We start from the raw sequence: 27,648 nt of genomic DNA on the forward strand, positions 1-27,648 counted from the left end.
TCAATGCATTCTGGAGAGATCTTTGATGCCTGGCAACATATACCTTGCATATTTTCACACCATGTAAGTTACACTAATGAGCCAAAATAATTACGATTACCTGCTTAATACCTTGTTTGTCTGTCTTTGCAACAAAACATATCACTGATTCTGCACCTCAAGGATCCGACAGTTTGTTGGTAGCTTTGTGGAGGTATGTGATATTTGATGTCTACGCACAGGTCATGTAATTTGTGTAAACAGCGGACTGTTGATTTACATATGTGGTGATGGTGCCTGGTAGCAACCCAGTTGTGTTGCATACGATTCAGATCAGGCAAATATGGTCACCGAGACATCAACATGAATTCACTAAAACATCTCTCAAATCACTGTAGCATGGACCTGGCTCCGAGACACGGACTATTATACTGCTGAAAGATGACATCGCTGTCAGGGGAGACATCACGCGTGGAGGTATGCAGGTGGTTCGCAGCTGTCTACATATCTTCGATTACTACCACAGGTCACATGCAAGCGCACAAGAACATCTCCCATAGCATAATACTGCTCCAACTTGCCTGAGTCCGTGGAGTGCTGCTAATTTCGAGCCACCGTTCGCCTCAATGACTGCAGTTGTGGAGATGATCAGTGACGTACTGTAGCAAAATGTCATTCATCGAAAGATCCGACATTTCCCTTGATCGGTGGTGGAATCCCAATGGTGCCATGACTACTGCAGTCATAAACGGCAATGTCATTGGGTCAACATGTGAACACAGAGGTGATCTGCTGTGGAGCTCTATGATCAACAATGTACAATGTACTCTGGAACACTTGTCGCCCGCATCTCGTGGTCGTGCGGTGGCGTTCTCGCTTCCCACGCCCGGGTTCGATTCCCGGCGGGGTCGGGGATTTTCTCTGCCTCGTGATGGCTGGGTGTTGTGTGCTGTCCTTAGGTTAGTTAGGTTTAATTAGTTCTGAGTTCTAGGGGACTGATGACCATAGATGTTAAGTCCCGTAGTGCTCAGAGCCATTTGAACACTTGTCCACACACCAGCATCATGCTCTTTCAGCAGAGTTGTCACAGATGACCATTTACCCTACTTTACAGAGCAGACAAGCCTCCGAAGCCCACATTCTGTGAAGACTCGTGGAAGTCCAACCATTTAGCACCTAATGGTCCTCCTACCTCTTTCTGTAGGTGCTCATGACAGTAGCATGTGAGCAATCAACCAACTTCACCATTTTATATATACCTATTCACAGGCTCTGTGTAATAACAACAACAATAATAATCTGCCCTTTGTCAAACTCAGTTATCTCAATGGATTTTCCCCATTTGTAGCCCATATTTTCTCCCACCTGTATCTGCTCTGGTTACATACTTTTGTGACCATGTCAGGTGACCGTAACGCCACCAGGCGGCATCCAACAGCGGGATGGGCAGTGGTCATAATGTTTCAGCTTATCGGTGTAAATATGAATGCCACCAAATGCCACATGGTAGCTTCCAAAGCACAGAAATTGAGATTGTAATGTGCTTTTGTTAGCCAATCATAGCTCAAGTCACATGATCTCACCAGCCAATGACAGCAGATATTCAGAGCATAAGACACTGATGCTGTCAGCCAGTAGCAACATCACTGTTAAGTAGCAGGAACACACAAAGAGGAGAAGTTAATGGTTTAAATTAACATACATACAGCACAGCTACATGAAAAGCACATATTCAAGTATCATATTGGTCTTTTCTAGTGTGTGTTAACCTTTAAGATACAGCAAACAAAAATGTGCCAGTAAAATTTTCAATAATGGCGAACATGGCTGCTCTTCTGGGCCCGAAATTTTCTTATTGGGTGGTGCTCGTAGTGTTAAGTTTATTCAGTCAAATGCTGTGTGATTTAATAAATTCATTGCATATTCTAGCATGTAATGTAACTCATCTTTTGCTAAAGGAAATTTACTTTGAAGCATCACTTTTCAAACCACCATTCACAATATTTTCCCACAGCCTGGTAGAAATGTAAACAGTTGCGATGTCACACTCATCAAAAACAGTTTGTTGTTACTAAGTATTGCACACGCTTAATCCTAAAGCCTTAGACACAATTTGCTTTCACTAGACGCTTGTGTTTGTACTGCGTTTTATGTGTTTTTGCTGCAGTATTATTCTGCATCTACATCTATACTCTGCAAAACATCCTGAGGTAAATGGCATGGCAGAGGGTACATCCCACTGTACTAGTTATTTGAGGTTCTTCCTATTCCATTCACATATGAAGTGCGGGAAGAATGATTGCTTGAATGCCTCTGTGCATCTACATATTATTCTAATCTTGTCCTCATGATCCCTATATGAGCAGGCTAAAAGTAATTTTTTTTGTTAGAGTATCAATTGTTGCCAGTCTAAATTACAAAAATGTAACTGAGAAGTAGAACTATGAAAAATTCCCAAAATTCTAAAACATTCCCAGGATTTCTTGGATGAAAAAATTCCCATATTTTCCCCAGATTTCTTGGTTGTCCAGGGGCGCATACACTCTGGTTCGGCAATGTAGCATACAATGAAGAATGAGCATATTCATTAGTTTGTGGCATGAAGATCTAGCATGTTTTGGAATGAAATCAACAGTAAAAAGACTTATCATCCATCCATATGTACATTACAATTAAGATACCATACTTTTCAATGGTTGCAACAGCAGACATTACGTGAAGCATCATCATTATTCTGAAGGAGAAATTAATTATGATTTTGAAGGAAGTGAGAACAAAGGTTTCAAGCTATAATCAAGAGTATGATATGCAAACAGCTAGCTGAAGATGTATGAGTAACTTACACTTTGTGGCTACACTCCAAACTATATTTAGAAGTCTGGTGTATTTCATACTGTTCTTGTAACACAAACATCCATAATGAAATTGATTGACGTACAAGATACAATACTAACAACTTTGGTAACAAGATGAGGGCTTGAGAGGACAGTTCTGTTGGAAATCTGTAACTGAGCACACGTGGATTCAAATTACATCTCTTGAAGAGACAATGAATAGGGATACAACAGCTCTGTGGGAACTGCATAGCTTGAAGAAAGCCCCATCTTCTTTCTTATGCTGTGTGCCCTCTCAACGAATGGGGATCCTTAGAGCAATTAATGGACAAATGAACAATGATTTCGCAGCCCTCCCTCCATTATCTACAGTAATGGCCCAATATGACTTGGTTACTCAGGCTGGGAAAGTCAAAAGAAAATACAAAAGTGGTAGGGACCATAACAGCAACCCCCCCCCCCTCTCTCTCTCTCTCTCTCTCTCTCTCTCTCTCTCTCTCTCACACACACACACACACACACACACACACACAACACACAACACACACAACACACACATACCTTCAAAATTTTGACTTGACACTTATCTACCTACTATTTGTGCTGCTCCGATGATGTATGGTTACACTGGCACAAAGTTACAAATGTCTATTAGATAAACAAAGTTACATCCTGCTAACAGCCATGGGCACATCTTCAATTAACACATGCACTTCTGAATAGAAAACTGTAACTTTCCAGTAAGTTTGCTTCTTCCCCCTCCCATCAGTCGTTTGTTGCATATATTCTAATCTCTGTCTTCAGCTGTTATTTTTGTCCTCTATACCTCCCACTAGAACCATATTTGAAAACATGCTGTATCACCTTAACTTTTCCTCTAATTAGTGTTTCTGATATATTCTGATTTAATCATTCTGAAGACAACCTACTTTCTTATAGGTCTACTTTATTTTCAGCACATTTTTTTAAAAAACAAATCTCGAACACTTATTTGCTTTTTCTAGTTTTCCCACCACCCGTATTCAATTGCACAGAATGTTGTGCTTCAAATTTATGTACTTAGAAATTTATCATTAGAAATAAACCCTTTGTCTGAAACTGGTAGACTTCTTTTGCTATAGAATACCTCTCTCTGCCTGTGTTGCTCTGCCTCTTATTAACTTCCTGCCTCGTCCTTTGTGTGTTATTTTACTCCCTAGCCAGCGAAATTCCTTCAATTTGTTTATTATGTGGTCTCGAATTTTGATGTCAAGTCTGAGACTAACTTCATTTCTGTCATCCTTCAATACTTTTGTCTTTCTGCGATTTACTTTCAATGCATACTCCGTGCTCAATAGATCGTTCATCCCATTCAACAAGCTTTGTTAAAAATTATTAAATATAAGTGTTTTACGTTTTAATTCAGAGTTCAGTACCTTGAGTAGCTCCTGAGATGTGTTTATGACCATTTTATGACTAAAAAATGACTGGATACTTTTTCCCCCAATGCACAATTTCCTAAAATTTTTTTTATGATTTAAATGAAATACACAGTCACCCTGCTTTTGTAGTTTACTTTCTCCTACAGAGGTGAGAGATATCAGTATGCACCATACAGTAGATGAATGTGTCAGTAATTGAGTTTCTCGAGTTCTGCTGCAATTGGATAGCAACATATACAATACTCCCCACGTCCTATCTAGTGACAGCCAGCAAAATGTCCAGTTGTCTTTCTAGTATTGGAGAACAACTTCTTTTATATTAACGAAGCAGCGAGTCAGTGATTTACCTTGTAATCCAAGAAGTGCAGCTGGAAATGGGGGAGTCCTCTGAGTGTCCAGACCAATCCCATTGCCATTGCCATGATGATGAAGTTGTTGATTATCATCGGCTGAACCAAATTCACTTGGTTCAGTCTTGGGAACAATATCAGTCATATGTCCTCCTCTGTCAGACATTGCGGTATCACTTGAATTACTATCCTCACCAGTCGACTGCGCTTGCAGAGAAGATTCAGATGTACCCTTGTTCTGGAAAGAAACAGTTCTTTAGGTCACAGTGAAAGAGAGGGAAAGGAGGTAGAACTGGAGAATTATACTCTACCTGATGAGAAGAGCCAGCCGAGGGAGGCAGCTGGGCTCCACTTTCCAATGCTTGGCCCAAGAGGGATTCTCTCATCATCTGTTCACCCCCATTGTTATGTGCCGCAGAAGATGCAGGAGATGGCGAGAAGCGATTCCTTTTAGGTGGTGGTGAAACATCGTCGTCATTGAAACTATCTCTCATTTCAGAAGACTGTGACCATGGAAGTGAATTTGATACCTTTGCAGAAATGAAAAGAAGAGAAATTATTAATACAGATTTAGTTAATACATAAATTCTTATATTAGATGACTCTTACTAATCATTGCAGTATACAATACACTTAACAGGATGGAGACTTGAGAGCTTTCTTGGCATATGATCGACACACGAACTGGTCTTGATGAGATTCAGAAGACCTCATCTATAAAGACTTTGAAGAAGTTGCTGACAGCACATTAATTACAGAGATAGAACTTGCACTAACATCTGGAGACTTTTTTAAAATATTGCATAGTGCAAGATATGAATCAGAAACACCACAGTCACTAATGAAAATAACATTTAAGATGTAACATCATATAATGTGTTAGTGTTTCAATAAGATGGAGATAAAGCAGAACAAAATACACTAAAATATATAAATAAATCTAAAAACAAAGATGATTTGACTTACCAAATGAAAGTGCTGGCAGGTCGACAGACACACAAACAACCACAAACATACACACAAAATTCAAGCTTTCGCAACAAACTGTTGCCTCATCAGGAAAGAGGAAAGGAGAGGGAAAGACAAAAGGAAGTGGGTTTTAAGGGAGAGGATAAGGAGTCATTCCAATCCCGGGAGCGGAAAGACTTACCTTTGGGGGAAAAAAGGACAGGTATACGTCTTTCCGCTCCCGGGATTGGAATGACTCCTTATCCTCTCCCTTAAAACCCACTTCCTTTCGTCTTCCCCTCTCCTTCCCTCTTTCCTGATGAGGCAACAGTTTGTTGCGAAAGCTTGAATTTTGTGTGTATGTTTGTGTGTCTATCGACCTGCCAGCGCTTTCGTTCGGTAAGTCACCTCATCTTTGTTTTTATATATAATCATCTTTGTTTTTAGATATATATTTCCTACGTGGAATGTTTCCCTCTATTATATATATATATATATATATAAAAAATCACTGCAATCTAAGGTGAAACAACCCAAATGTTTATCTGTTTGCAAAACGAATACAAGCTCTTAAAACTGGGATATTCATGTAATTCTTCTTCACAAGAAGAGATGCAAAACCTATAGGCCACCAACCTTCTATCCATTATCCACAAGATCTTTGTTAAATTTATTAGCAATTCTAAATAAGGATCAGATTTTACCCACCCAAAGAAACAAGTTGTCTTTAGAAGTTGATAAAAGTATAATGGACAATTAACAAATTATGAACAAAATTATTGAACATAACATGACTTCATCAAGATAGTAAGAAAATCAGAATTGTTGGCACTCTGTCAATGATTACATACCATTAACCTTTTCTGTCATCGTACTGTACGTTTTCGTTTCTTAAAGTAGGAAAACCAACTATGCTACTGGGACATATTAAGAACCACGTAAGAACCAGCTAGGGTGACAGATCCAACTAAGAATGTAATGAAAATGAAACAGAAAAGGGCATGGAATATAGCCCAGAAAATGGATAGTATATGGCAGTTCTTTGTTGATTTCCAAAAGGTAAGAAAATACTGAGATCACAATCTAATGGGGAGGTGTTTGTATGGTATCAGAACACATGCAGAAGCAACATGAATGTCTATTACGAATGACAGTAACACATGACTAAGTCTAGTAGATGAGGAGTAGTGGATATAAAACAGATGATGATGATGATGCATCATTAACCTCACTAACGAAGTCCTTAGCATTGAACTGTATTCACTTATTTAGACTTTTAATTAACTGATTGTTTATGGAATCTGACACACTGTTCGTTTATCTACAATCCACAACACTTCCCATCCTGAAAATGGCCTATACATTAAAAATACAAAACAGAATTGTGCCACAGATGCATAGTGCAGCCTCAAGCAGTGAGCTGGCAAACTTAATTGTAGTTACGAATCTCAAGGTTTGCCATTTCTATCCACACCATCATTCTGATTGTGGAAGAACTTTGTATTCACCACCTTTTCCATGTCCTAAATGTATTAACTGCCTTGGAACTGTACTTATTTTTATTCACTGATCAGATGTTTGTGGTTCATGGTGTGGGTTCCTGATGTCATTTCCTAGTTCATGAACCATGGGCAACATATGAGTGGCCACGTAAGTGGTCCTGACAGTCAGGATACCAGTTACTTTGCAATAAGGCTGGGCATCTCGGACATATTCTGAGTTGTGGTCACCTTTGTGCTCAGACGGCAAAGACTACCAAATCCACCGGTTAGTCCCTTAACCGTTAGGGGTAAAACTCAATGGGACCTGGGGCAAGTAAGGCTATCGACCTGCTTCCCTGGTACTTTAAATATGATGCTGGCAACAATCAGAGCAAAATGCCTTGGACCTTTGGAGGTGACGGAGTCCCACCTCTAATTGACAAACCAGGGACTCCTAAGCTACGACTCTGCAAACAAATGGTAACGAGATGGGGAGCTATTAATATCAATGGGGGCTACTCTGGGAAGAAGGTAGAGCTGGCAGAGGCTGCAAGTAAGAGGGCGTTGGACGTTTTAGCTGTTAGTGACATTCGGGTAAGGGGTGAGAAAGAAGAGGAAGTGGGAGAATACGAGGTCTACCTGTCAGGAGCCAAAGCAGGAATAGCACAATGGGGTGTAGGGCTTTATATCAGGAAAGAAATGGAACCCAGCGTAGTTGCAATACGGTATGTAAACGAATGACTGATGTGGATAGATTTGACAGTGTCTAGCAAGAAAATTAGGATTGTGTCAGTATATTCGCATTGTGATGGGACAGAACAAGATAAGATGGATAGGTTTTATGACGCACTCAGTGATGTAGTTGTTAGAGTAAAGGACAAGGACAGTGTTCTGCTCATGGGTGATTTTAATGCCAGGATTGGAAATCGAACAGAAGGGTATGAAAAGGTTATGGGTAAATTTGGAGAGGATATGGAGGCCAACAGGAATGGGAAACAACTCTTGGATTTCTGTGCCAGTATGGGCTTAGTAATCACAAACTCCTTTTTTAAACATAAGAACATTCACCAGTATACTTGGGAAGGCAGGGGAACCAGATCTGTCATTGACTATATAATAACAGATCAGGAATTCAGGAAGGCTGTGAGGGACACACGTGTATTCAGGGGATTCTTTGATGACACCGATCACTACTTAATCTGCAGCGAAATTGGGATTGTGAGGCCGAAAGTGCAGGAGGTCAGGTCCATATGTAGGAGGATAAGAGTGGAGAAACTTCAGGATAAGGAAATCAGGCACAAGCACATAACAGTGATCTCAGAAAGGTACCAGTTAGTTGAATGTAGTCAATTACAGTCATTGGAAAAGGAATGGACAAGGTACAGGGACACAGTACTAGAAGTGGCTAAAGAACGTCTTAGAACAGTAGTGTGAAAAGGTAGGATGAAGCAAACAGCTTGGTGGAATGACACAGTCAAGGCAGCCTGTAAAAGAAAAAGAAGGCATATCAAAAATGGCTACATACTAGAACTCAGGTAGACAGAGAAAGTTATGTTGAAGAAAGAAACGAAGCCAAACAGATAATTGCAGCAACCAAGAAGAAATCTTGGGAAGACTTTGGAAACAGGTTGGAGACTTCGGGTCAAGCTGCTGGAAAACCATTCTGGAGTGTAATTAGCAGTCTTCAAAAGGGGGGTAAGAAGGAAATGACAAGTATTTTGGACAGGTCAGGAAAACTGCTGGTGAATCCTGTTGATGCCTTGGGCAGATTGAGGGAATATTTTGAAGAGTTGCTCAATGAAGGTGAAAATATGATCAGTAATGTTTCAGATTTCGATGTACAATGGGATAGGAATGATGATGGAAATAGGATCACATTTGAGGAAGTGGAGAAAATGGTCAATAGATTGCAGTGCAATAAAGCGGCTGGGGTGGATGAAATTAAATCGGAACTCATCAAATACAGTGGAATGTCAGGTCTTAAATGGCTACATAGGATAATTGAAATGGCGTGGTAGTCGGGACAGGTTCCATCAGACTGGACGAAAGCAGTAATCACACCAATCTTTAAACGTGGAAGCAGAAAAGATTGGAACTACAGAGGTATCTCTTTAATTAGCGATGTGGGTAAAATCTTCTGAGGTATTGTTGAAATGAAAGTGCGAGTATTAGTTGAGGACAAATTGGATGAAAATCAGTGTGGGTTTAGGCCTCTTAGAGGTTGTCAGGGCCAGATCTTTAGCTTACGACGAATAATGGAGCAGTGTTACGAGTGGAACAGGGAATTGTACTATGCTTTATAGATCTAGAAAAGGCATATGACCAGGTTCCTAGGAGGAAGTTATTGTCTGTTCTACGAGATTATGGAATAGGAGGCAAACTTTTGCAAGCAATTAAAGGTCTTTACATAGATAGTCAGGCAGCATTTAGAGTTGACAGTAAATTGAGTTCATGGTTCAGAGTAGTTTCAGGGGTAAGACAAAGCTGCAACCTGTCTCCACCGTTGTTCATATTATTTATGGAACATATGTTGAAAACAATAGACTGGCTGGGTGAGATTAAGATGGGTGAACACAAAATAAGCAGTCTTGCATATGCGGATGACTTAGTTGTGGTGGCAGATTTGATTGAAAGTTTGCAAAGTAATATTTCGGAGCTAGATCAGAAATGTAAGAACTATGGTATGAAGATTAGCATCTCCAAAACGAAAGTAATGTCAGTGGTAAAGAGATATAAATGGATTGAGTGCCAAATAGGAGGAACAAAGTTAGAACAGGTGGACGGTTTCAAGTACTTAGCATGCATATTCTCACAGGATGGCAACATAGTGAAAGAACTGGAAGCAAAGTGTAGCAAAGCTGTGAGTGCTGAGCTACTATCTACAACTTTGTTGTATGGGAGTGAAAGCTAGGTGGATTCAGGTTACCTTATCAATAAGGTTGAGGTTACAGATATGAAAGTAGCTAGGATGATTGCAGGTACTAGTAGATGGGAACAATGGCAGCAGGGTGTCCACAATGGGAAAATCAAAGAAAAACTGGGAATGAACTCTGTAGATGTAGCAGTCAGGGCGAACAGGCTTAGATGCTGGGGTCATGTTACACGCATGGGAGAAGCAAGGTTACCCAAGAGACTCATGGGTTCAGCAGTAGAGGGTAGGAGGAGTCGGGGCAGACCAAGGAGAAGGTACCTGGAATCAGTTAAGAATGATCTTGAAGTAATAGGCTTAACATCAGAAGAGACACCAATGTAGGGGATCATGGAGGGATTTTATAAGGGGGACATGCTCCAGACTGAACGCTGCAAGGCATTATCATTCTTAAATGATGATGATGATGATTAGATGTTCCCTCCCCCTCTCTTCTCAACATCAATTTTACAACTAGCCTGTCTTCACTTTTGCAAATTGAATATTTCTGAGTATTTTAAACCTTCCACTCCATGTTTTAGTACAAATAACACATTAACACCTAATATAACACCATAGGAATAGACTGACTGCTAAACTTTGCACAGCAAAGTAGTGTACAATAATGTTAGCTCATGTCTATAGAAATACTCTATAAACAGGACACTAGAATAAAACTTTTGTTCTGCAGCAGATTACACGCACACTCCTGATATGTTAAGAGACATTACCAGGTGAACCCAAATGCTTACCACTAAGACAATGACTAATTCAGAAGTCGAAGATTCGAGAAAGGCATACTTTGATGAAAAAACACAAACAAGCCAGCAAGCATCCATCATTACATCAAGACATAAGAAGAGCGATTGAACAAACTGCAAAAACCACAGAGGAATAGCAGTGGTGAATGCTGCCTACCACATACTAGCTAGGATACTGAACAAGAAACTACGACCATATGCCGAAGCCACAATTGGGGAATACCAGGAAGAAAAGAGCAACAACAGATTGGATGTTCACCCTTCCATTAATAATGGGAAAGTGTTTTGAGTATAATATAATGGTGCATCAGCTGCATGTGGATTTTAAAGCAGGTTATGACAGTGTCAACAAAAATGGTCTTTTCAATATGGAGCTGGGGATACCACCAAAGCTAACAACACTCGTGAGAAAGACTACACAACACCAACTGCAAAAATAAAAGCCAACGACAAATATTCCAATAATTTCCCAAGCTTTCTAAGACTTAAGCAAGGAGATTCTGCATCACTGACATCATTCAACCTGGCTCTGGAGGCTGTCATGTGAAAACTGCCACACAAACAGATGGTACTGTTTTGAATAGAATGACTGAGAATATGGAATTTGCAGATGATATAGCCATACTTGGGAGAAGTAGAGAATATCTGTTGGAAAACTACGTAGTTTTGCACTGTGAGGTGGTTGCACTTGGTATGGTCATAAGTAAGAAAAAAGAAAAATATGTGATTAGTATTTTATCCATTTTCAGGAAATGTAGTCGTATATAATGAAATAATAAGCAACCAGTAGCACGAAAGAAATTTAAACCAGTCATGAAATTAAATTTCTAGTTGCTTATTATTTCATTATAAAACATATGATCAACAGCATAAACAAAACAAGGTGAAGAGGCAAGCTATTACAGCTTCCTTAACATGTTATGATCCAATATTTCAAGGTAGCTGAGGACAACAGTTCACAAAATGACTGTTACAACAATTAGTCTGTATGGGTGCAAAACACGGTCAGAAACACAACAGATCAAAAACACCATGGATGCATGGGAACACAAAGTATTGCTTAAGATTTAGGGGGCAGTGTATGAAAGTAGCACTTGGATAATTAGGAGCAATGCAGAACTGTATGAACTCTATACAAATCCACCGATCCCTGCTTATGTACAGGCACATGATGGCTGGATGATATAGAGATGGAGATGAGAAAGTTAGGAGAATGGAACTAAAGAATGCTACCAAATTCAAGAGAGAACTGGAGAAGACAGGTGGTCAACAAACAAGGTCTGGACCCTTTGTGGGCTATAGTGCCAGAAAAGAGAAAGAAGATACTTGGTTATGCCAACTGCTAAGAGATCAGCCTATGAAGAGCAAGGGTCCAGGTTTGAATTCTCGATCAGCACAAAATTGTAAGCTTTCAGAAAGTCTTCGAAGAAATCTAGTTTAAATATAGATTAAAACGGATGTGAGTTATCGTGTGCATTAGCGGTGTTATGAGGTAACTATAAGCACTGAGAAACTGTATTACCTTGTATTTACCAGCTTCCAACAGCAGCTGAAAAACTGCATGTCGTCACACCATACTTGCATCCCACAACATAACATGTGAAACAATGCATTCTGTGTCTGTAAATTAGTGTCTGTGTAAAAATTGAGGAAAAGGGGAAATTGAAAATTTGGCAGGGGGTTGGGGAGGGGGCCAACAAGCACGACAACTGACCTAATCTGCCTCCGTATGACATTTTTGACAGAGAGGGTTACTCTGAAGAACAGCCTCAAGCAGAGGGCTTTGAAGATAACTGATGATACTGAATAATTAATTCTGAAGATTAAGTACCTCCTCTAACCAACATTACCTTGAGCTCAGTCCCTTTATTGAGACAATTTAAAAAAAAACAGCATAAGGGAGAAACTGACAGGAGTGGGGGAAAGAAATACAGTACAAGAAGAATGGGTAGCTCTGAGGGATGAAGTGGAGAAGGCAACAGAGGATCAAGTAGGTAAAAAGATGAGGGCTAGTAGAAATCCTTGGGTGACAGAAGAAATATTGAATTTAATTGATGAAAGGAGAAAATATAAAAATGCAGTAAATGAAGCAGGCAAAAAGGAATACAAACGTCCCAAAAATGAGATCGACAGGAAGTGCAAAATGGCTAAGCAGGGATGGCTAGAGGACAAATGTAAGGATGTAGAGGCTTATCTCACTAGGGGCAAAATAGATACTGCCTACAGGAAAATTAAAGAGACCTTTGGAGAAAAGAGAGCCACTTGTATGAATATCAAGAGCTCAGATGGAGACCCAGTTCTAAGCAAAGAAGGGAAAGCAGAAAGGTGGAAGGAGTATATAGGGGGTCTACATAAGGGTGATGTACTTGAGGACAATATTATGGAAATGGAAGAGGATGTAGATGAAGATGAAATGGGAGATATGATACTGCGTGAAGAGTTTGACAGAGAACTGAAAGACTTGAGTCGAAACAAGGCCCCGGGAGTAGACAACATTCCATTGGAACTACTGACGGCCTTGGGAGAGCCAGTCCTGACAAAACTCTACCATCTGGTGTGCAAGATGTATGAGACAGGTGAAATACCCTCAGACTCCAAGAAGAATATAATAATTCCAATCCCAAAGGAAGCAGGTGTTGACAGATGTGAAAATTACCGAACTATCAGTTTAATAAGTCACAGCTGCAAAATACTAACACGAATTCTTCACAGACGAATGGAAACACTGGTAGAAGCCGACCTCAGATCAGTTTGTATTCCGTAGAAATGTTGGAACACGTGAGGCAATACTGACCTTACGACTTATCTTAGAAGAAAGATTAAGGAAAGGCAAACCTACGTTTCTAGCATTTGTAGACTTAGAGAAAGCTTTTGACAATGTTGACTGGAATACTCTCTTTCACATTCTAAGGGTGGCAGGGGTAAAATACAGGGAGCGAAAGGCTATTTACAATTTGTACAGAAACCAGGTGGCAGTTATAAGAGTCGAGGGGCATGAAAGGGAAGCAGTGGTTGGGAAGGGAGTTATACAGGGTTGTAGCCTCTCCCCAATGTTATTCAATCTGTATATTGAGCAAGCAGTGAAGGAAACAAAAGAAAAATTTGGTGTAGGTATTAAAGCCCATGGAGAAGAAATGAAAACTTTGAGGTTTGCCGATGACATTGTAATTCTGTCAGAGACAGCAAATGACTTGGAAGAACAGTTGAACGGAATGGACAGTGTCTTGAAAGGAGGATACAAGATGAACATCAACAAAAGCAAAACGAGGATAATGGAATGTAGTCGAATTAAGTCGGGTGATGCTGAGGGAATTAGATTAGGAAATTTGACACTTAAGGTAGTAAAGGAGCTTTGCTATTTGGGGAGCAAAATAACTGATGACGGTCGAAGTAGAGAGGATATAAAATGTAGACTAGCAATGGCAAGGAAAGCGTTTCTGAACAAGAGAAATTAGTTAACATCGAGTATAGATTTAAGTGTCAGGAAGTCGTTTCTGAAAGTATTTGTTTGGAGTGTAGCCATGTATGGAAGTGAAACATGGACGATAAATAGTTTGGACAAGAAGAGAATAGAAGCTTTCGAAATGTGGTGCTACAGAAGAATGCTGAAGATTAGATGGGTAGCTCACATAACTAATGAGGAGGTATTGAATAGAATTGGGGAGAAGAGGAGTTTGTGGCACAACTTGACTAGAAGAAGGGATCGGTTGGTAGTACATGCTCTGAGGCATCAGGGGATCACAAATTTAGCATTGGAGGGCAGTGTGGAGGCTAAAAATCGTAGAGGGAGACCAAGAGATGAATACACTAAGCGGATTCAGAAGGATGTAGGTTGCAGTAAGTACTGGGAGATGAAGAAGCTTGCACAGGATAGAGTAGCATGGAGAGCTGCATCAAACCAGTCTCAGGACTGAAGACCACAACAACAACAACAACAGTGTCTTCAGAAATTAAAACTCACCATTCACTCACAAATGCAACAGTACTTCCTGTGCTGTCAATACTTTTATGTATGTTTACTAACAATCAGCTTGATTATGTGAAGCAGAATAAAAATTGGTGCACTGCCAAGACAAAAAAATATTAAATACTGTTTTCAGCTACTTTAGCATGTAATACACTGGGATAAATGGCATGTTTTGTTTTGCTCTATGGCGCAAAAAACGACTAGGGTCATATGAACCCAAGTCGAAACTATAGAACACTAACACAAAGAGGAATTAAACAACTATATGTCAGTCCCAATTGACAGAATAGGAGACAGCTAAAAACAGGCACGTGGAAAATGGGCTAAAAAAACATCATGCAGAAATGGAGGTCCAAAACTAAAAATTAAATGGCCTTCACCATATTGATTTGGCGGATAAAAAGTAAAACGCAGACGACAGCCCACAGGTCATTTGCTAAAACGGCTGATAAATCAGATGGCAAACCCAAGCTGGAACATAAATTGGTAAAAAAAGAAGGGGGGCAATCAATCAGAAAGTGGTGGATAGTTAAAATTTGGGAACAATGTGTACAAATTGGTGTGGTAGCGCCACTTGGCAAATGACGATGGCTAAAAAGGCAGTGACTAATATGCAGCTGAGTTAAAATAATTTCCTCCCAGCAGGAGGGCTGAAAGGAGGTCTTTCAAGGGACTGGGAGAGGCTTAATGAGCTGAAGCTTATTCCCACGAAGTGAGGTCCATTGGCGATGCCAAAAGGACACCACCTTGCGACAGACGGCAATGCAGAGATCATCGGAGGGAATATAGGTACTCGCGGGCTGAGGTACGACAGCTGCAGCCTTGGCAGCTGCGTCAGCAGCCACGTTTCCTGGCAGACTGACATGACCAGGGACCCACAGAAACGTGACGCAGGCTCTATGAAGAGTGAGCAATTGACAGTTTTCTGCACCCGCTGCACTAACGGATGTGCAATGTACAGCGCACACACATTTTGGAGGGCGCTGAGTGAGTCTGAGCAGAGGACACAATTGAAAAGGCCGTGTCGCCGGATGTACTCCGTGGCCTGATACAAGGCGAAGAGGTCGGCTGTAAATACTGAGGAGTGGGCCAGAAGCCGATATCAACAAACACGGGTGCTAATGACGAAGGCACACTCGACCTCATGGTCAGTCAGAGCAATCAGTATAGACAAAGGCACTATCGCAAAGTTCCATTGGAAGGTCGTGAAACTGGAGGCAATAGACGAAGGTTGGAGTAGTGTCCTTAGGAAGGAAATGAAGGCCAATGTTAATATGGGCCGCTTCACAAAGCCAAGGTGATGAAGGGTTCACACCCACCGAGAAAGTTGCAGGTAGTGTGAAGTTAAGCCGCCGTATCAAGTGGCAAAAGTGGGCTCTAGGAGGTAACAGAGAAGAGGGACGAGCCCCATAATGACAATCAAAGGAATCATCAAAGAAGAAGGCATAGGAGGGGTAGCCACACATGGCAGACAAACGGCATGCATACCTTCTGAGGAGAAAGTCACGGTGGTAGAACAGTGGTAGTTCAGCAGCTTCAGCATACACACTCTCAAACCAGGCTGGTGCAAAAGACACCCGTGGCCGAATACATGCCATGATGGTGGTTAGTGTTGAGACGGCATAAGAGAGATGGGCATGCAGACGCATAAACGAAGCACCCACAGTCGAGTTTCGAACTGACAAGGGACCAGTACAAACAAAGGGGGTGTGGTTCGATCGGCACCCCAGGAAGTACCATTGAGGACACGTAGGAGATTGAGGGACCATGTACAGTGGGCTGCCAGGTAAGACACATGGGAGGACCCAGAGAGTTTCCTATGGAGTATGAGCCCAAGAAATTTCGTAGTTTCAACAAATGGAAGAGCAACAGACCCAAGACGGTAGAGATGGTGGGAGTAACCATTTGCGCCGCCAGGAATTCATACACACGGTTTTGTCAGGAGAAAAGTGAAAGCCATTGTCAATGCTCCAGGAGTTAAGACGATCAAGACAGCACTGAAGTCGCTGCTTGGTGAGACAGGTCCATGGAGAACTGCAAGAGATTGCAAAATCATCTACAAAAAGACAGTCAGAGATGCCCAACGGGAGACAGGTTAATAGGTCATAGGGTTAATGGCAATAGCAAAGAGTATGACGCTCTGGACAGAACCCTGAGGCACACCATTTTCTTGGATAAACGTGTCCGACAATGCAGAACCCACATGCACCTTGAAAACCCGGTCTTGTAAAAATGCCCGAAGAAAAGAGGGCAGACGCCTACAGAAGCCCCACGTGTAAAGAGTACGGAGGATACCAGTTCTCCAGTAGGTGTCGTAGGCCTACTCCAAATCAAAAAACACAGTCACAGTCTTGGATTTGTCTCGGATTTCCGCAGAAAACCATTCATGACATGGGTGGACAAAGTAACGAGATTCATGACATGGGTGGACAAAGTAACGAGATGGTTAACTGCAGAATACGGCACTCAAAATCCACGCTGTGCATTCGTTAGTAAATGTCAAGACTCGAGCCACCATACCAGCCCGGCATGAATCATACATTCCATCACCTTGCAAACATAGCTGGTAAGAGAGATGGGGTGGTAGCTAGAATGAAGGTTTTTGTCTTTACCGGGCTTAGGTATGGCTATGACGGTGGCTTCATGCCAGCATCCAGGAAATGTGCCCTCTGCCCAGACGCGGTTGTACACGTTAAGCAGAAAGTGCTTGCCCGCAAGAGAAAAGTGCTGCAACATCTGAATGTGGATGGCGTCTGGCCCTGGGGCGGAGGATCGGAATGAACCGAGAGCACAATCGACCTCCCTCACAGTAAAGACGGCATTGTAGCACTCACGATTCGGAGAAGAGAAGGGCATTGCCAGAGCCGCCTCTACTCATTTCCGATCGAGGAAGGCAGGGTGATAGTGGGAAGAGCTTGAAACTTCCGCAAAATGGCTGCCCAAGGCGTTGGAGATGGCAATAGGGTCCACGATGACATCATCAGCGACTATCAGGCTGGAAATTGGGGAATGGATTTTGGTTCCGAAGAGTCGTCGGTGGTTGGCCCACATGACAGAGGAAGGTGTGGAACTGTTGAAAGAACTAGTGAATGAAATCCAGCTAGCTCTTTTGCTATCCCAAAGAACACGACGACACTTTGCATGCAGATGTTTATAAAGAATGCAGTTTGTCAGCATAGGGTGGCAGTTAAAAACACAGAGAGCACGACTATGTGCGCGAATTGTGTCGCGGCATGTTTTGGTCCACCAAGGGACTGGGACACGACGTGGTACAGAGGAAGTGCGGGGGATGGAACATTCTGTAGCAGTAAGGCTAACATATTTGAGATTTTTGACCAGAGCATCACAACTGGAAAAATCTTGTTCTTTGAAGATCACAATGGAAGAGTAAAGCTGCCAGTCAGCCCTAGGAAGCTGCCATTTAGGCGTGCATGCAGATGGGGTATGGATCAGCAAATGGATAGCACACGGGAAATGGTCGTTCAAACAGGTGTCAGACAGAACGGACCACTCAAGATGATGGGCAAGTTGGGCAGTGCAGAGGGATAGGTCCAAATGGCATAGGTGTGCGAGGAGTCGGAAAGGAAAGTGGGTGCTCCAGTGCTAAGGCAGAAGAGGGTAAGTTGGCTAAGAAGGTCGGCCAAGAGGGCACCTCTCTGACAGGTCCCCAAAGGGGATGATGTGCATTGAAGTCACAGAGTAGCGAAAATGGGGGAGGCAGTTGAAGGAAGTCTGCCCCGGTGACAGAAAATGGCGGAGGGACATACATAGTACAGAGGGGAAAAAGTCAGGAGGGGAAGGAAAAGGCAACTGCCACAGTTTGACAACTGGTAGTCAGCAAGATTGGTTGACTATGAATGTCATCCCTTATGGGCATTGTGACGCCCCCATGAGGGGGAAGGTCAAAACGAATCTTAAGTCAAAGCGGTCGTGAGGGTGCAATTTTGTTTCCTGAAGGCAGAGTACAAGGGGATGCTGTGGCGCCAGAAGCAGCTGTAAATACTCTTTGTGGGACCGAAGGCTGCGAACGTTCCATTGGAGGAGAGTCATGATGAAGAGATGTGGGGGTGTCATCTCGGTGGCTGCCGAGTGACAGCTGGGGAAGAGGTGCTACTACAGGGCACAGAAGCAGGAGGATCCTGCTCCATGGGGTCCACAGAAGCATCAGCTTGCTTTTGCTGTCGGTCTGTGGAGTCCAGAGCCGAAAAACAGTTGTTGGTGCACAATGGCGACACAGAGGCTGGCCGAGCAAAGGTATCACATGCTGACACCATCGAAGAGGATCTTCAAGGTGGCGAAGGGGAAGACCGTTTGCCTTTGGAGGACTTCTTTGAGCCTTTCCAGGTAGATGGAGACTCGTGTTGATTGACTGGAGGGATGGAGGAAGTCTTCACGGGAGTACTCCTTCTGTCCTCTCCGGCCTACCAGTTCTGTAGCCAGAGGTTTCACCCCTTGAGGCGAGAGTTTTATGGCTTGATGGACAGTTGGACTGGGCAATTTCATGACCTCAGGGCTGAATTGGTGGTTGTATGTCTGCGTGGCCATGTCCTTCACATGGCGAGGGCTGACAACAGAACTATAGATACCAGTTGGGAGAACACGGGATTTGCGACTAGCCAGTAACTTGCGAGCAACTGGATAAGGCACCTTTTCTTTTACCTGGATCTCTTGAACAGCCCACTCATCAAGATACACTGGACACTCCCAAGAGGAGGCGGCATGGCCACCATTGCAGTTGATACAGCAGGGAGGAGGAGGAGGAGGTGGACAATCGCCCTTGTGCGCATCCCTACCACAAGTGATACATTTGCCCGAGTGTCGACAAGACATTCTAGTATGGTTAAAACGAAGACACTGGTAGCAGCACATTGGTTTCGGAATGTATGGCTCGATGGTGATAATTTCATAGCCTGCTTTGAGGTTGGACAGAAGCACCACTCTACCACAGGCGAGAAAGAGAGTGCAGGTAGGCACTAAGGAGGAATCTACATTTTTCATTACACAATGGACAGCAAAGACACCCTGATCAGAGAGGTAAGATCGTATTTTGGCCTCGGTTAGACCATTGAACAGCCTGGTGTAAATTACACCACGGGAAGAATTCAAAGTTCTATGGGCCTTGACTTGAACAGGATACCTGTGGAGAAGCGAGGCAGCAAGCAGTTGTTGTGCTTGAGAATCAGAAGTGGTCTCCAAAAGCAAAGTGCCATTCCGTAAAAGAGAGCAGGATGCCACAGGGCCAGCAATTGCATCTACACCTTCTGTGGCGAAGGACTGACCATCTTCAGTACGTGAGACCATGAGGAACTGTGGTGCAGTGGGAAGGGTCTTTGAATCATTAGCCTCATTGCATTTACGTTTTGAAGAAGTTGAGTGGGAATATGATTGACCCAAAGTGAGGAAAACCCCATGATTGCCAGTGTCTTCTGATAGTGTGCTCCTTCCAACTGGGGGGCCCCTTCACATGGGGGTGCACCCGTTTTCGGTGATTGTTCACACCGCAGGTCACACCTCCCGAACACCTGACAGAGGGACCAATCGGCAATTTGTGAAGGTTACAGCTCAGGCAATCACCCCTCCCTGGGCCTGGCCTGTACCAGGGGGTACATGCGAACCCTACCTGTCGACCTGTGGCTGCAAATTACGCATTACCTGTTGGGTCAGACATGTGGGCCAGCCTTCAGGAGTGCACAGGGAGGATGAAGGGGAAAAAAAAGAGGAATCTATAACACCGAAGCGGAAGAACGATAGGAGAAGGGAAACAAAGAAAGTAAAAGGAAGCGAAAAACAAAGGTCAGACTGTTTGCACATCAGCGACAGAATGCAGAACATTCCCAATAATGCCCCAGACATGTTTCCCAAAGGGACGGGAAAAAGAACAGCAAGAGGTGGTGGTGGTTGGTAGTGTTTAACGTCCCGTCGACAACGAGGTCATTAGAGACGGAGCGCAAGCTCGGGTTAGGGAAGGATTGGGAAGGAAATCGGCCGTGCCCTTTCAAAGGAACCATCCCGGCATTTGCCTGAAACGATTTAGGGAAATCACGGAAAACCTAAAGCAGGATGGCTGGAGACGGGATTGAACCGTCGTCCTCCCGAATGCGAGTCCAGTGTGCTAACCACTGCGCCACCTCGCTCGGTCAGCAAGAGGATAGACATGCAGCACAGAATGGAAAAAATGCTGCAAAGGCTGGGGCCCCGTGGTAGCCAAGCACGAAACCGCCCCAAAGAGTGGCAAGCCTCGTTGGAGGGGCAGGGGAGGGGAGGGTTAATGACGACACAGAAAATAAGAATATGCAAATGTGAGGTGTGTGTGTGTGAGGAGTGTACTCAAAGAGAAGCATGGAAAATGTGTAATTTAGACACACAGATTGGTTGCACATGGGCAACTGGAAGTAACAACTGCAAAAATCGCAGTAATAAACTTATCAATCTGCACAATACTTCTTGAGTTTCAGTATAATCTTTCTCCCATCACCACAACAAGATGATCATGAAGTTCGTTGCAAATAAATATTTACTACGAATGACAATCACCGTTCTACTGTGGAGCAGCTGAAGTGGCAGCAGGAAAGGAGACCGTTCACCCACCCCTCGTTTCCTTCTTCTGTAACTGCCCAAAACAAGTCATCCCCTCAACCGGTGACTGTAAACACATGCAGTTGTCACAGAGTGATTTCTAATGTAGTCGCTGCTGAAATGGCATCGCAAAACAACAACTACCGAACAGTTGCCTATCACTGTGGTGGTTTATGTGGCTCTAATTCACTTAACAGCAGTGACCAGCACTGGTCCCTCAAATTCAATGAAGGATCTGCGACTGCTATTTCACAACAGTATAGTTGGCCCACAAAGTTTGGCAGACACTTGCTGAAAGCAATATATACTTCCCTGAAAGCTTCTCAATTTTGCCAACTAAGGTGCATGTCAAGAAAAAAAAACCAGATGAAGCATACAGAAAATATGAAGGTGATGTCTTCTGTACTTACTGCTCCAGTCATATCATTGCTGCTCCAAGTACAAAACCCTACCCATGTTACACATACAATAATATTTTCTTTGACTGCTTTATCTGCACACTACTCATCTCTTTTGATCCAGGTTTCTGGATTAATTTTTTTCTCTACGCATAAAGACATTTTGGTGTCTTTTTTTCCTATCTGTGAGTCTTTCTGCTGACATCTGTACTGCTTTTTCTAAAAAATCACTTCTCTGCCCATTTGGACTGTATAGTTGATGTTGAATCAGCCAGTGATAAACATATTTTGCTCTATCCACAGAAGTGTGAATTTTAATGATAAAACATGAATTTTTGTAGAACAGAGTAGCTGTTATACTTAAAACAAGAAGAGTGGTTGTGGAAACAAGAAGTGGTGTATATAGTAAACAATGGTGAATCACAGCAATGGAGAAAAGCAAAATGTGCAAAGCAGAAACCAGAAGTGAAACACGCAGTAAAATAATCAGAAGTGAAACATACAGAAAATTAAGTGCTAGAAAACAAATTCTCACTTCCAGAATTACAAGGTACTATTCCATTACTGAGAACACACAGTTTCAAAAGCACAATTCACGCATCGCTTACAAGGTGAATGTCAAGCACATGTTACAATTCAGATTGGGGACCTATTTTTTTGTTCATTTATGGATAATTTTATTTTTTCTTGCAGCTTATATTCACTAATATCAATCACAGATATTACAATAGGCTGTAGATGGAAGCATTAATACCACACACTTGTTACTTCAATAAACTTACAGGATCCTCAGAAACAATTGTGTCACTGACAGAACTATCACTGGAATTTGGATGTCCATGCATCTTTTAAGAAATGAACTAACAAGGGGAGGCCAGATAACGTGTTTTTGATGAGCTTTGGCTATTCGTTGGGGGGTCTCTCTAAGGAAACTTCTGTTAAGTCTTGTTCACTGTTTTAATATTAAAAGAGGGAGGGATCAATTTCAGACCAATTCACAGGAGGGACCACCCTTCACACTTGTGAACTAATAATTTCAAATCAAACGAAGAAGTGGCTGTTTCAGTCTGTTGCATATATACGAAAGGACAAGAGTTCTTGTGATCCTATTGCCTTCATAAAAATATGTATCACAAACAAAAATTTCCAGACGAACATTTATTTCATCACTACCGGAACATACAGGTGCTATGTCAAAATCCCAGAGGGACACTTATGAATGCAATCAAAGTAACCATACATGAATGTCTATCGATGCAAAACAAAACTGGTGGTGCGACAGTTAACCATTCCTCTTGGTAAGAAATTGATTCTGGGATGACGCAAACACCTTCACGAATTGTTATTAAACCGTCTCCAACGAGTGCCAAAGCTCATCAAAATTTGTAGGTTGCAGGGCCTTGCCCTTCCTTGTGAGACTTATCTCACAATTCCGGCACTTTCATATTCATCAGCCAGGAGACTAGTTTGATGAAACTCTCCACACTATTCTATCCCTTGCATGTCTCTCACCTGCCTATTACTGCAATCTAAATCCATTTCAACTTGCTTACTGCATCTATGTCTTAACAAACTTTACTTACCCTCCTCCACTAACAAGTTAACTATCCCTTGGTGCCTCACTATGTGCTGTAGCAAACCATCCGCTGATTTAGCTAAGTTATGCCACATATCACTTTTCTCCCCGATTTGATTAGATACTTAATTATATGTCTGATCTACTCACCTAACCCCATCACTTTTTTCACACACCATTTCAAAAGCTTCAAACAAAAGACTGTAACAAGCCTGATAAATTCTCAGAATTTAACTGCAGACTGTCACCAACATTAAAATTGACAAGTCCTGAACACTGGAGAAAATTTTACAGGACTAGCTTTCCATTCGTCATGTAAGAGGGAGGGGATAGTACCACAAGTGGTGGTGTACACCACAGGCTGCAAGCAATCATGCTAAATTACAAATCTAAAGTAGCATTTAGTTCTACTATATGTGCCAACGGATTGGATTCTATTTCAACTTACAGGTGGTTTTTGGTTTTCTTTTGTGGGGACATCAGCAAGTCCTCGGACCTGCAGCATCTGAGCCGTCTTCAGAAAGTCCGATAACTGTTCCTGACCTATGTGCACTTCGCCATTGTACATAAAACGCAAAAGCGATTCCATGTCCTTCTCCTTTACATCTCTTAATATAACAATAGGATGCTGACAAGGGTTAGCCTGTAAAAAAAAAAAAAAAATTATAATGAATTACATTGCAAATTACATTATTTCTTCATTCACACTATATAAAATGACAAAAGAAGTGTAGTGAAATGTATGGATGCTCTCTTCTAGCATTACTGTTCAGTAAGAAGTTTTCAGTTTCCTTGTCAACAGGTTAGATCGTCTAAGAATGCCAACATTTTGACATTTCACTGGGCTACAAGTTACGTACCATTTCAACAATTCTTCTAGCACCAGGGTCATTCCATATCAAGTGACCCAGGAAAAAAAGAGTGATTATTTGACTGCCTCATAAAAAATTGATATTTGCTGGGTGATTTTCTAATATTTAGTGGGCTCAAAAATATTTTTTAAAGAAAAATTATTGTTTATCACTTGGAAATAACAGCCATTTTTGTTTCAGGTCCCAAGCAGTTTTTTTATACTTACAAGCATCTGCGATTTTTTAAGTTATTCGCTAATGGGTTGCCTCACACCTTTCAAATAAAAAGTATTTAGTTTAGCAAACCCTGGACATAAATTAAAACCATGACCACCTTACAGAATGTATTCCTTAATACATTTTTAAAGGCTCCAAGTTCTTAGCCGCAAACTGAAACTCAATTTTTAACAGTATTTTTCCAAAAAAGGAGTAATTTCTCAGCCTTAATGTTTTTGTGATATTACGCTACACCGTATAATTACTTCCTATAGAAAATCAATGGTGAGAAGCTTACACTTAAAAAAACAAACATATGCTATTCTAAAAAAGTATGTTTTGATTTTTTTTTCATTCTCAGGCCAAAAATATCTTCATTAGGGGACCAGATAAAAACCTGAAAGTTACACACTTAATAAACCTTTATTAAACTACAGTATAAATTTCAGCTTTAAGATTCAATGACAAGTTATGAAAAAAATTGCCAATATCAGTCAAAAATATGTTTCATAATACCTGCAATATCTATATTAATGGAATAAAGATAAATTACGTAATTTAAATGAAAAAACACATGAAATTAAAGTAACAAATGATTATTTATTGAAAAAAATCATCTGCAGAAGTTTCAGCAGGCTATACAGCATCTGCAAGTCTGTACAGGCTCACAAAGTCTGTGTGTTGTCTTCAACCTTCCACCAATGTATGTTCACTCATACTTAGTTAACAATGATCTCTTGAAGTTGCATTTCAATGATGAGGTTTCCACGTTCTATTGATGTTCTTGTTAATTAAGCTTGCCATAAATGTGTCTATGGAATGTTTCCTAAAGACATTACTTTAACTGAAGATTACAGTGAACAAAAAGATGAAAAAGCGTTGTTTAACTTATGAGTTGGCTCATAGTTTAACTCAACTTGCAATTACCAAGAAGTTAAATACTTAAAGTTCATCACCTTTCCGGACAGTCTTGCTTGGACCCTTTTAATAAATATAAGAAGGTCAGAGAAATAACATTTGATCATTATTCTAGAAATAAAAGCCCTTTTATCAATATAATTTCAGAAAGTACACTGTGTCCAACAAGTTATTCTAAGATATTTGTCATTAACAAAGAAAGGGATAGTGATAGTTCAGATAAAGAATTTTCTGACTCATCAGAAACTATAAAAAAGTAGATTTAGCTTGTGAAATCCTAGGTGTATCACCAGCTAATAAATTAGAAAACTTAGTGAATAAGGAAGCCCTTTCACATTGAATGCAAAAAATTGCGGAAGTGGCAACTACTGTCAAAATGAATTTGGAACTTCCATTTTGAAAGAGAAGTTGCATTAAACCAGATGTTAAGTTCTAAAAATTCTCCAACCAAATATGATGATTTGATAAAAAAAAAAAGCTAAAAACTAAATGTCGTATTAAAAAAAAAAGTAATAATAATTATCAGTTTACTACCAAATTCTTGGAATCAAGCAAAAGTTAGTGAGGAATTTGATGTGTCAGAATGTTTGGTTAAATTAACAAGGCAGTTAGTAGTTGAGCAGGGAATTTAACATGCATTACAAAAGAAAAATGCATCTAATTTCATAGATGGAAACAGGACCGGAAAGGTTAATAAGTTTTACGAAGATGACAATAACAGCTGTTCGATGCTTGTCAAAAAATATTGTGTTTCTGTGAAAGAAAATGATACTAAGGTTCAGAGACAAAAAAGGTTAATATTGTGTATTTTAAATTAACTATTCACTGAATTCAAAAAAAGAAAATCCTGATATTAAATTTGGAAAGTCGAAATTTTGCGAGTTAAGACAAAAATGGTGTATATCTGCAGGGACATCTGGCACCCATAATGTTGATGTTTGTATCACCACACTCTAAAGTTGATAATAGAGGGGTCAATCTTAAGAGTTTACTGTAACAACCCTTTGGAAGTTTCGGTTTGCAATACTGGCGGTTACAATTGTATGATCTCGGAAAATGTTGGGACTGTCCAGGTAAATTAGCTTTACTCGACATGTTTGGAGAATCTAAAGATGACAATTTGATGCCTGACAATATTAGGTACAAACAATGTGTGAGACACAACAGAATGGAAATGGTGACTATTACAAACCACGGAAAGAGTTTTTTGAAGTGTTAGTAGCTACCCTTGAAAACCTGAGAACACATCATTTTATTGCCAAAGCTCAGGGTAAACTTCTGAAAGACAAAAAAAAAAACAAATCTTGGCAGCTGATGAATGCTCAGTTCATGCTGACCTTTCTGAAAACGATTCCTTTGTAGTTCAAGATACTGAACAAGGGCACCACTGGATAAACAAACAGGCCACAGTTCATCCATTTCTGTTCTGTTATAATAATCAAGGTAAACTACAGTGTCACAGTTTTTGTGTCTTTAATGCAACACTACAGCAGTGCACACTTTTCAATTGCAATTACCAAAATACATAAAACAGTCTCACCCTTCAATAAAGACATTAATGAAATTCTCTGATGGTGCTGCAAGCCAATATATGCAGACAGTCACACTTGACTTCATTATGAATGTAGCAGCAAAATGAGCAACACAGGGAGCATGTTGCACCCAAGGAAGATCTAAGATCTGGTGGGCCGTACGGCCCTTCTTTCTGAAATGTCAGTCATAAAGTAAGCCAATATTCATTCACCACTCTTATTTCTAATATTGCCTCAACTAAGTTTTTGGATAGGTTCTGTCTTGAGAAAATAGAATTTTGTCTTCTTTTTAGCCAGACATGTTTCTTTGAAGGTAGAGCACAACTGCTGATAATTCATCAGTGTTTATTTTATTTTCCCTCAATTACATAACAAAAAAGTTGCTCCTTACTATGTGTACATATAGAAATTTTAGTTTTTAACAAAACATATTTACAAATTTGATAAGACAAGAAAAGAGTGAGCGTAAACCTCAAGATGAATATTGCATGGAAAAACAGCTAAACTGTTTCATGAACGAAACAAATGCCCCACTTTCTTTTAGTTCCTATGAAAGTATGCAAAGTCTTTCCACGACTTGCACTTCTGCATATTTGTTTCATTTTTGTTGATATTAAAAAAAAGTATACGTGGGATTGACATTAGTATGGAAGGACCTTTAATGGCATCGTCATGAGCAGATCTCATTTTGCAAAAAAGACTTTGGACTTGATGCAGGACAGCACTTTTTTGCACCCTGCCATGGGAAGAATGTGTGTGATGGCATCGAGAGATACAACAAAGCAAGCTGTCACAAAAGCTAATCTGCAGTGGACCTCTGAGAACCAGATCTTGACATCTCAAGGTAAGTTTAAATTCTGGAAATAACAGGTAAGTGGGATTACCTATGTTTTTGTAAAATGTGAGGAAATACAAGAACTCTATGCCAGTGT

General features: G+C 41.1%; 1 protein-coding gene across 5 annotated transcripts in view; it reads right to left on the minus strand.

Annotated features, from left to right (window-relative positions):
* The window catches only part of LOC126484069 (protein abrupt), a 92,525-nt gene that overhangs the window by 52,842 nt on the left and 12,035 nt on the right, over positions 1-27,648 (minus strand). For all 5 annotated transcript variants that reach the window (XM_050107436.1, XM_050107434.1, XM_050107435.1 and 2 more), the window contains 3 exons: positions 23,648-23,842; positions 4,896-5,114; positions 4,582-4,822 (listed from right to left, as the gene is read on the minus strand). In XM_050107436.1, coding sequence (XP_049963393.1) covers positions 4,582-4,822; positions 4,896-5,114; positions 23,648-23,842 — 655 coding nt within the window. The remainder of the gene's footprint in view (positions 1-4,581; positions 4,823-4,895; positions 5,115-23,647; positions 23,843-27,648) is intronic.

This window comes from Schistocerca serialis, chromosome 6, assembly GCF_023864345.2.
Source record: "Schistocerca serialis cubense isolate TAMUIC-IGC-003099 chromosome 6, iqSchSeri2.2, whole genome shotgun sequence".
NCBI lineage: Eukaryota > Metazoa > Arthropoda > Insecta > Orthoptera > Acrididae > Schistocerca > Schistocerca serialis.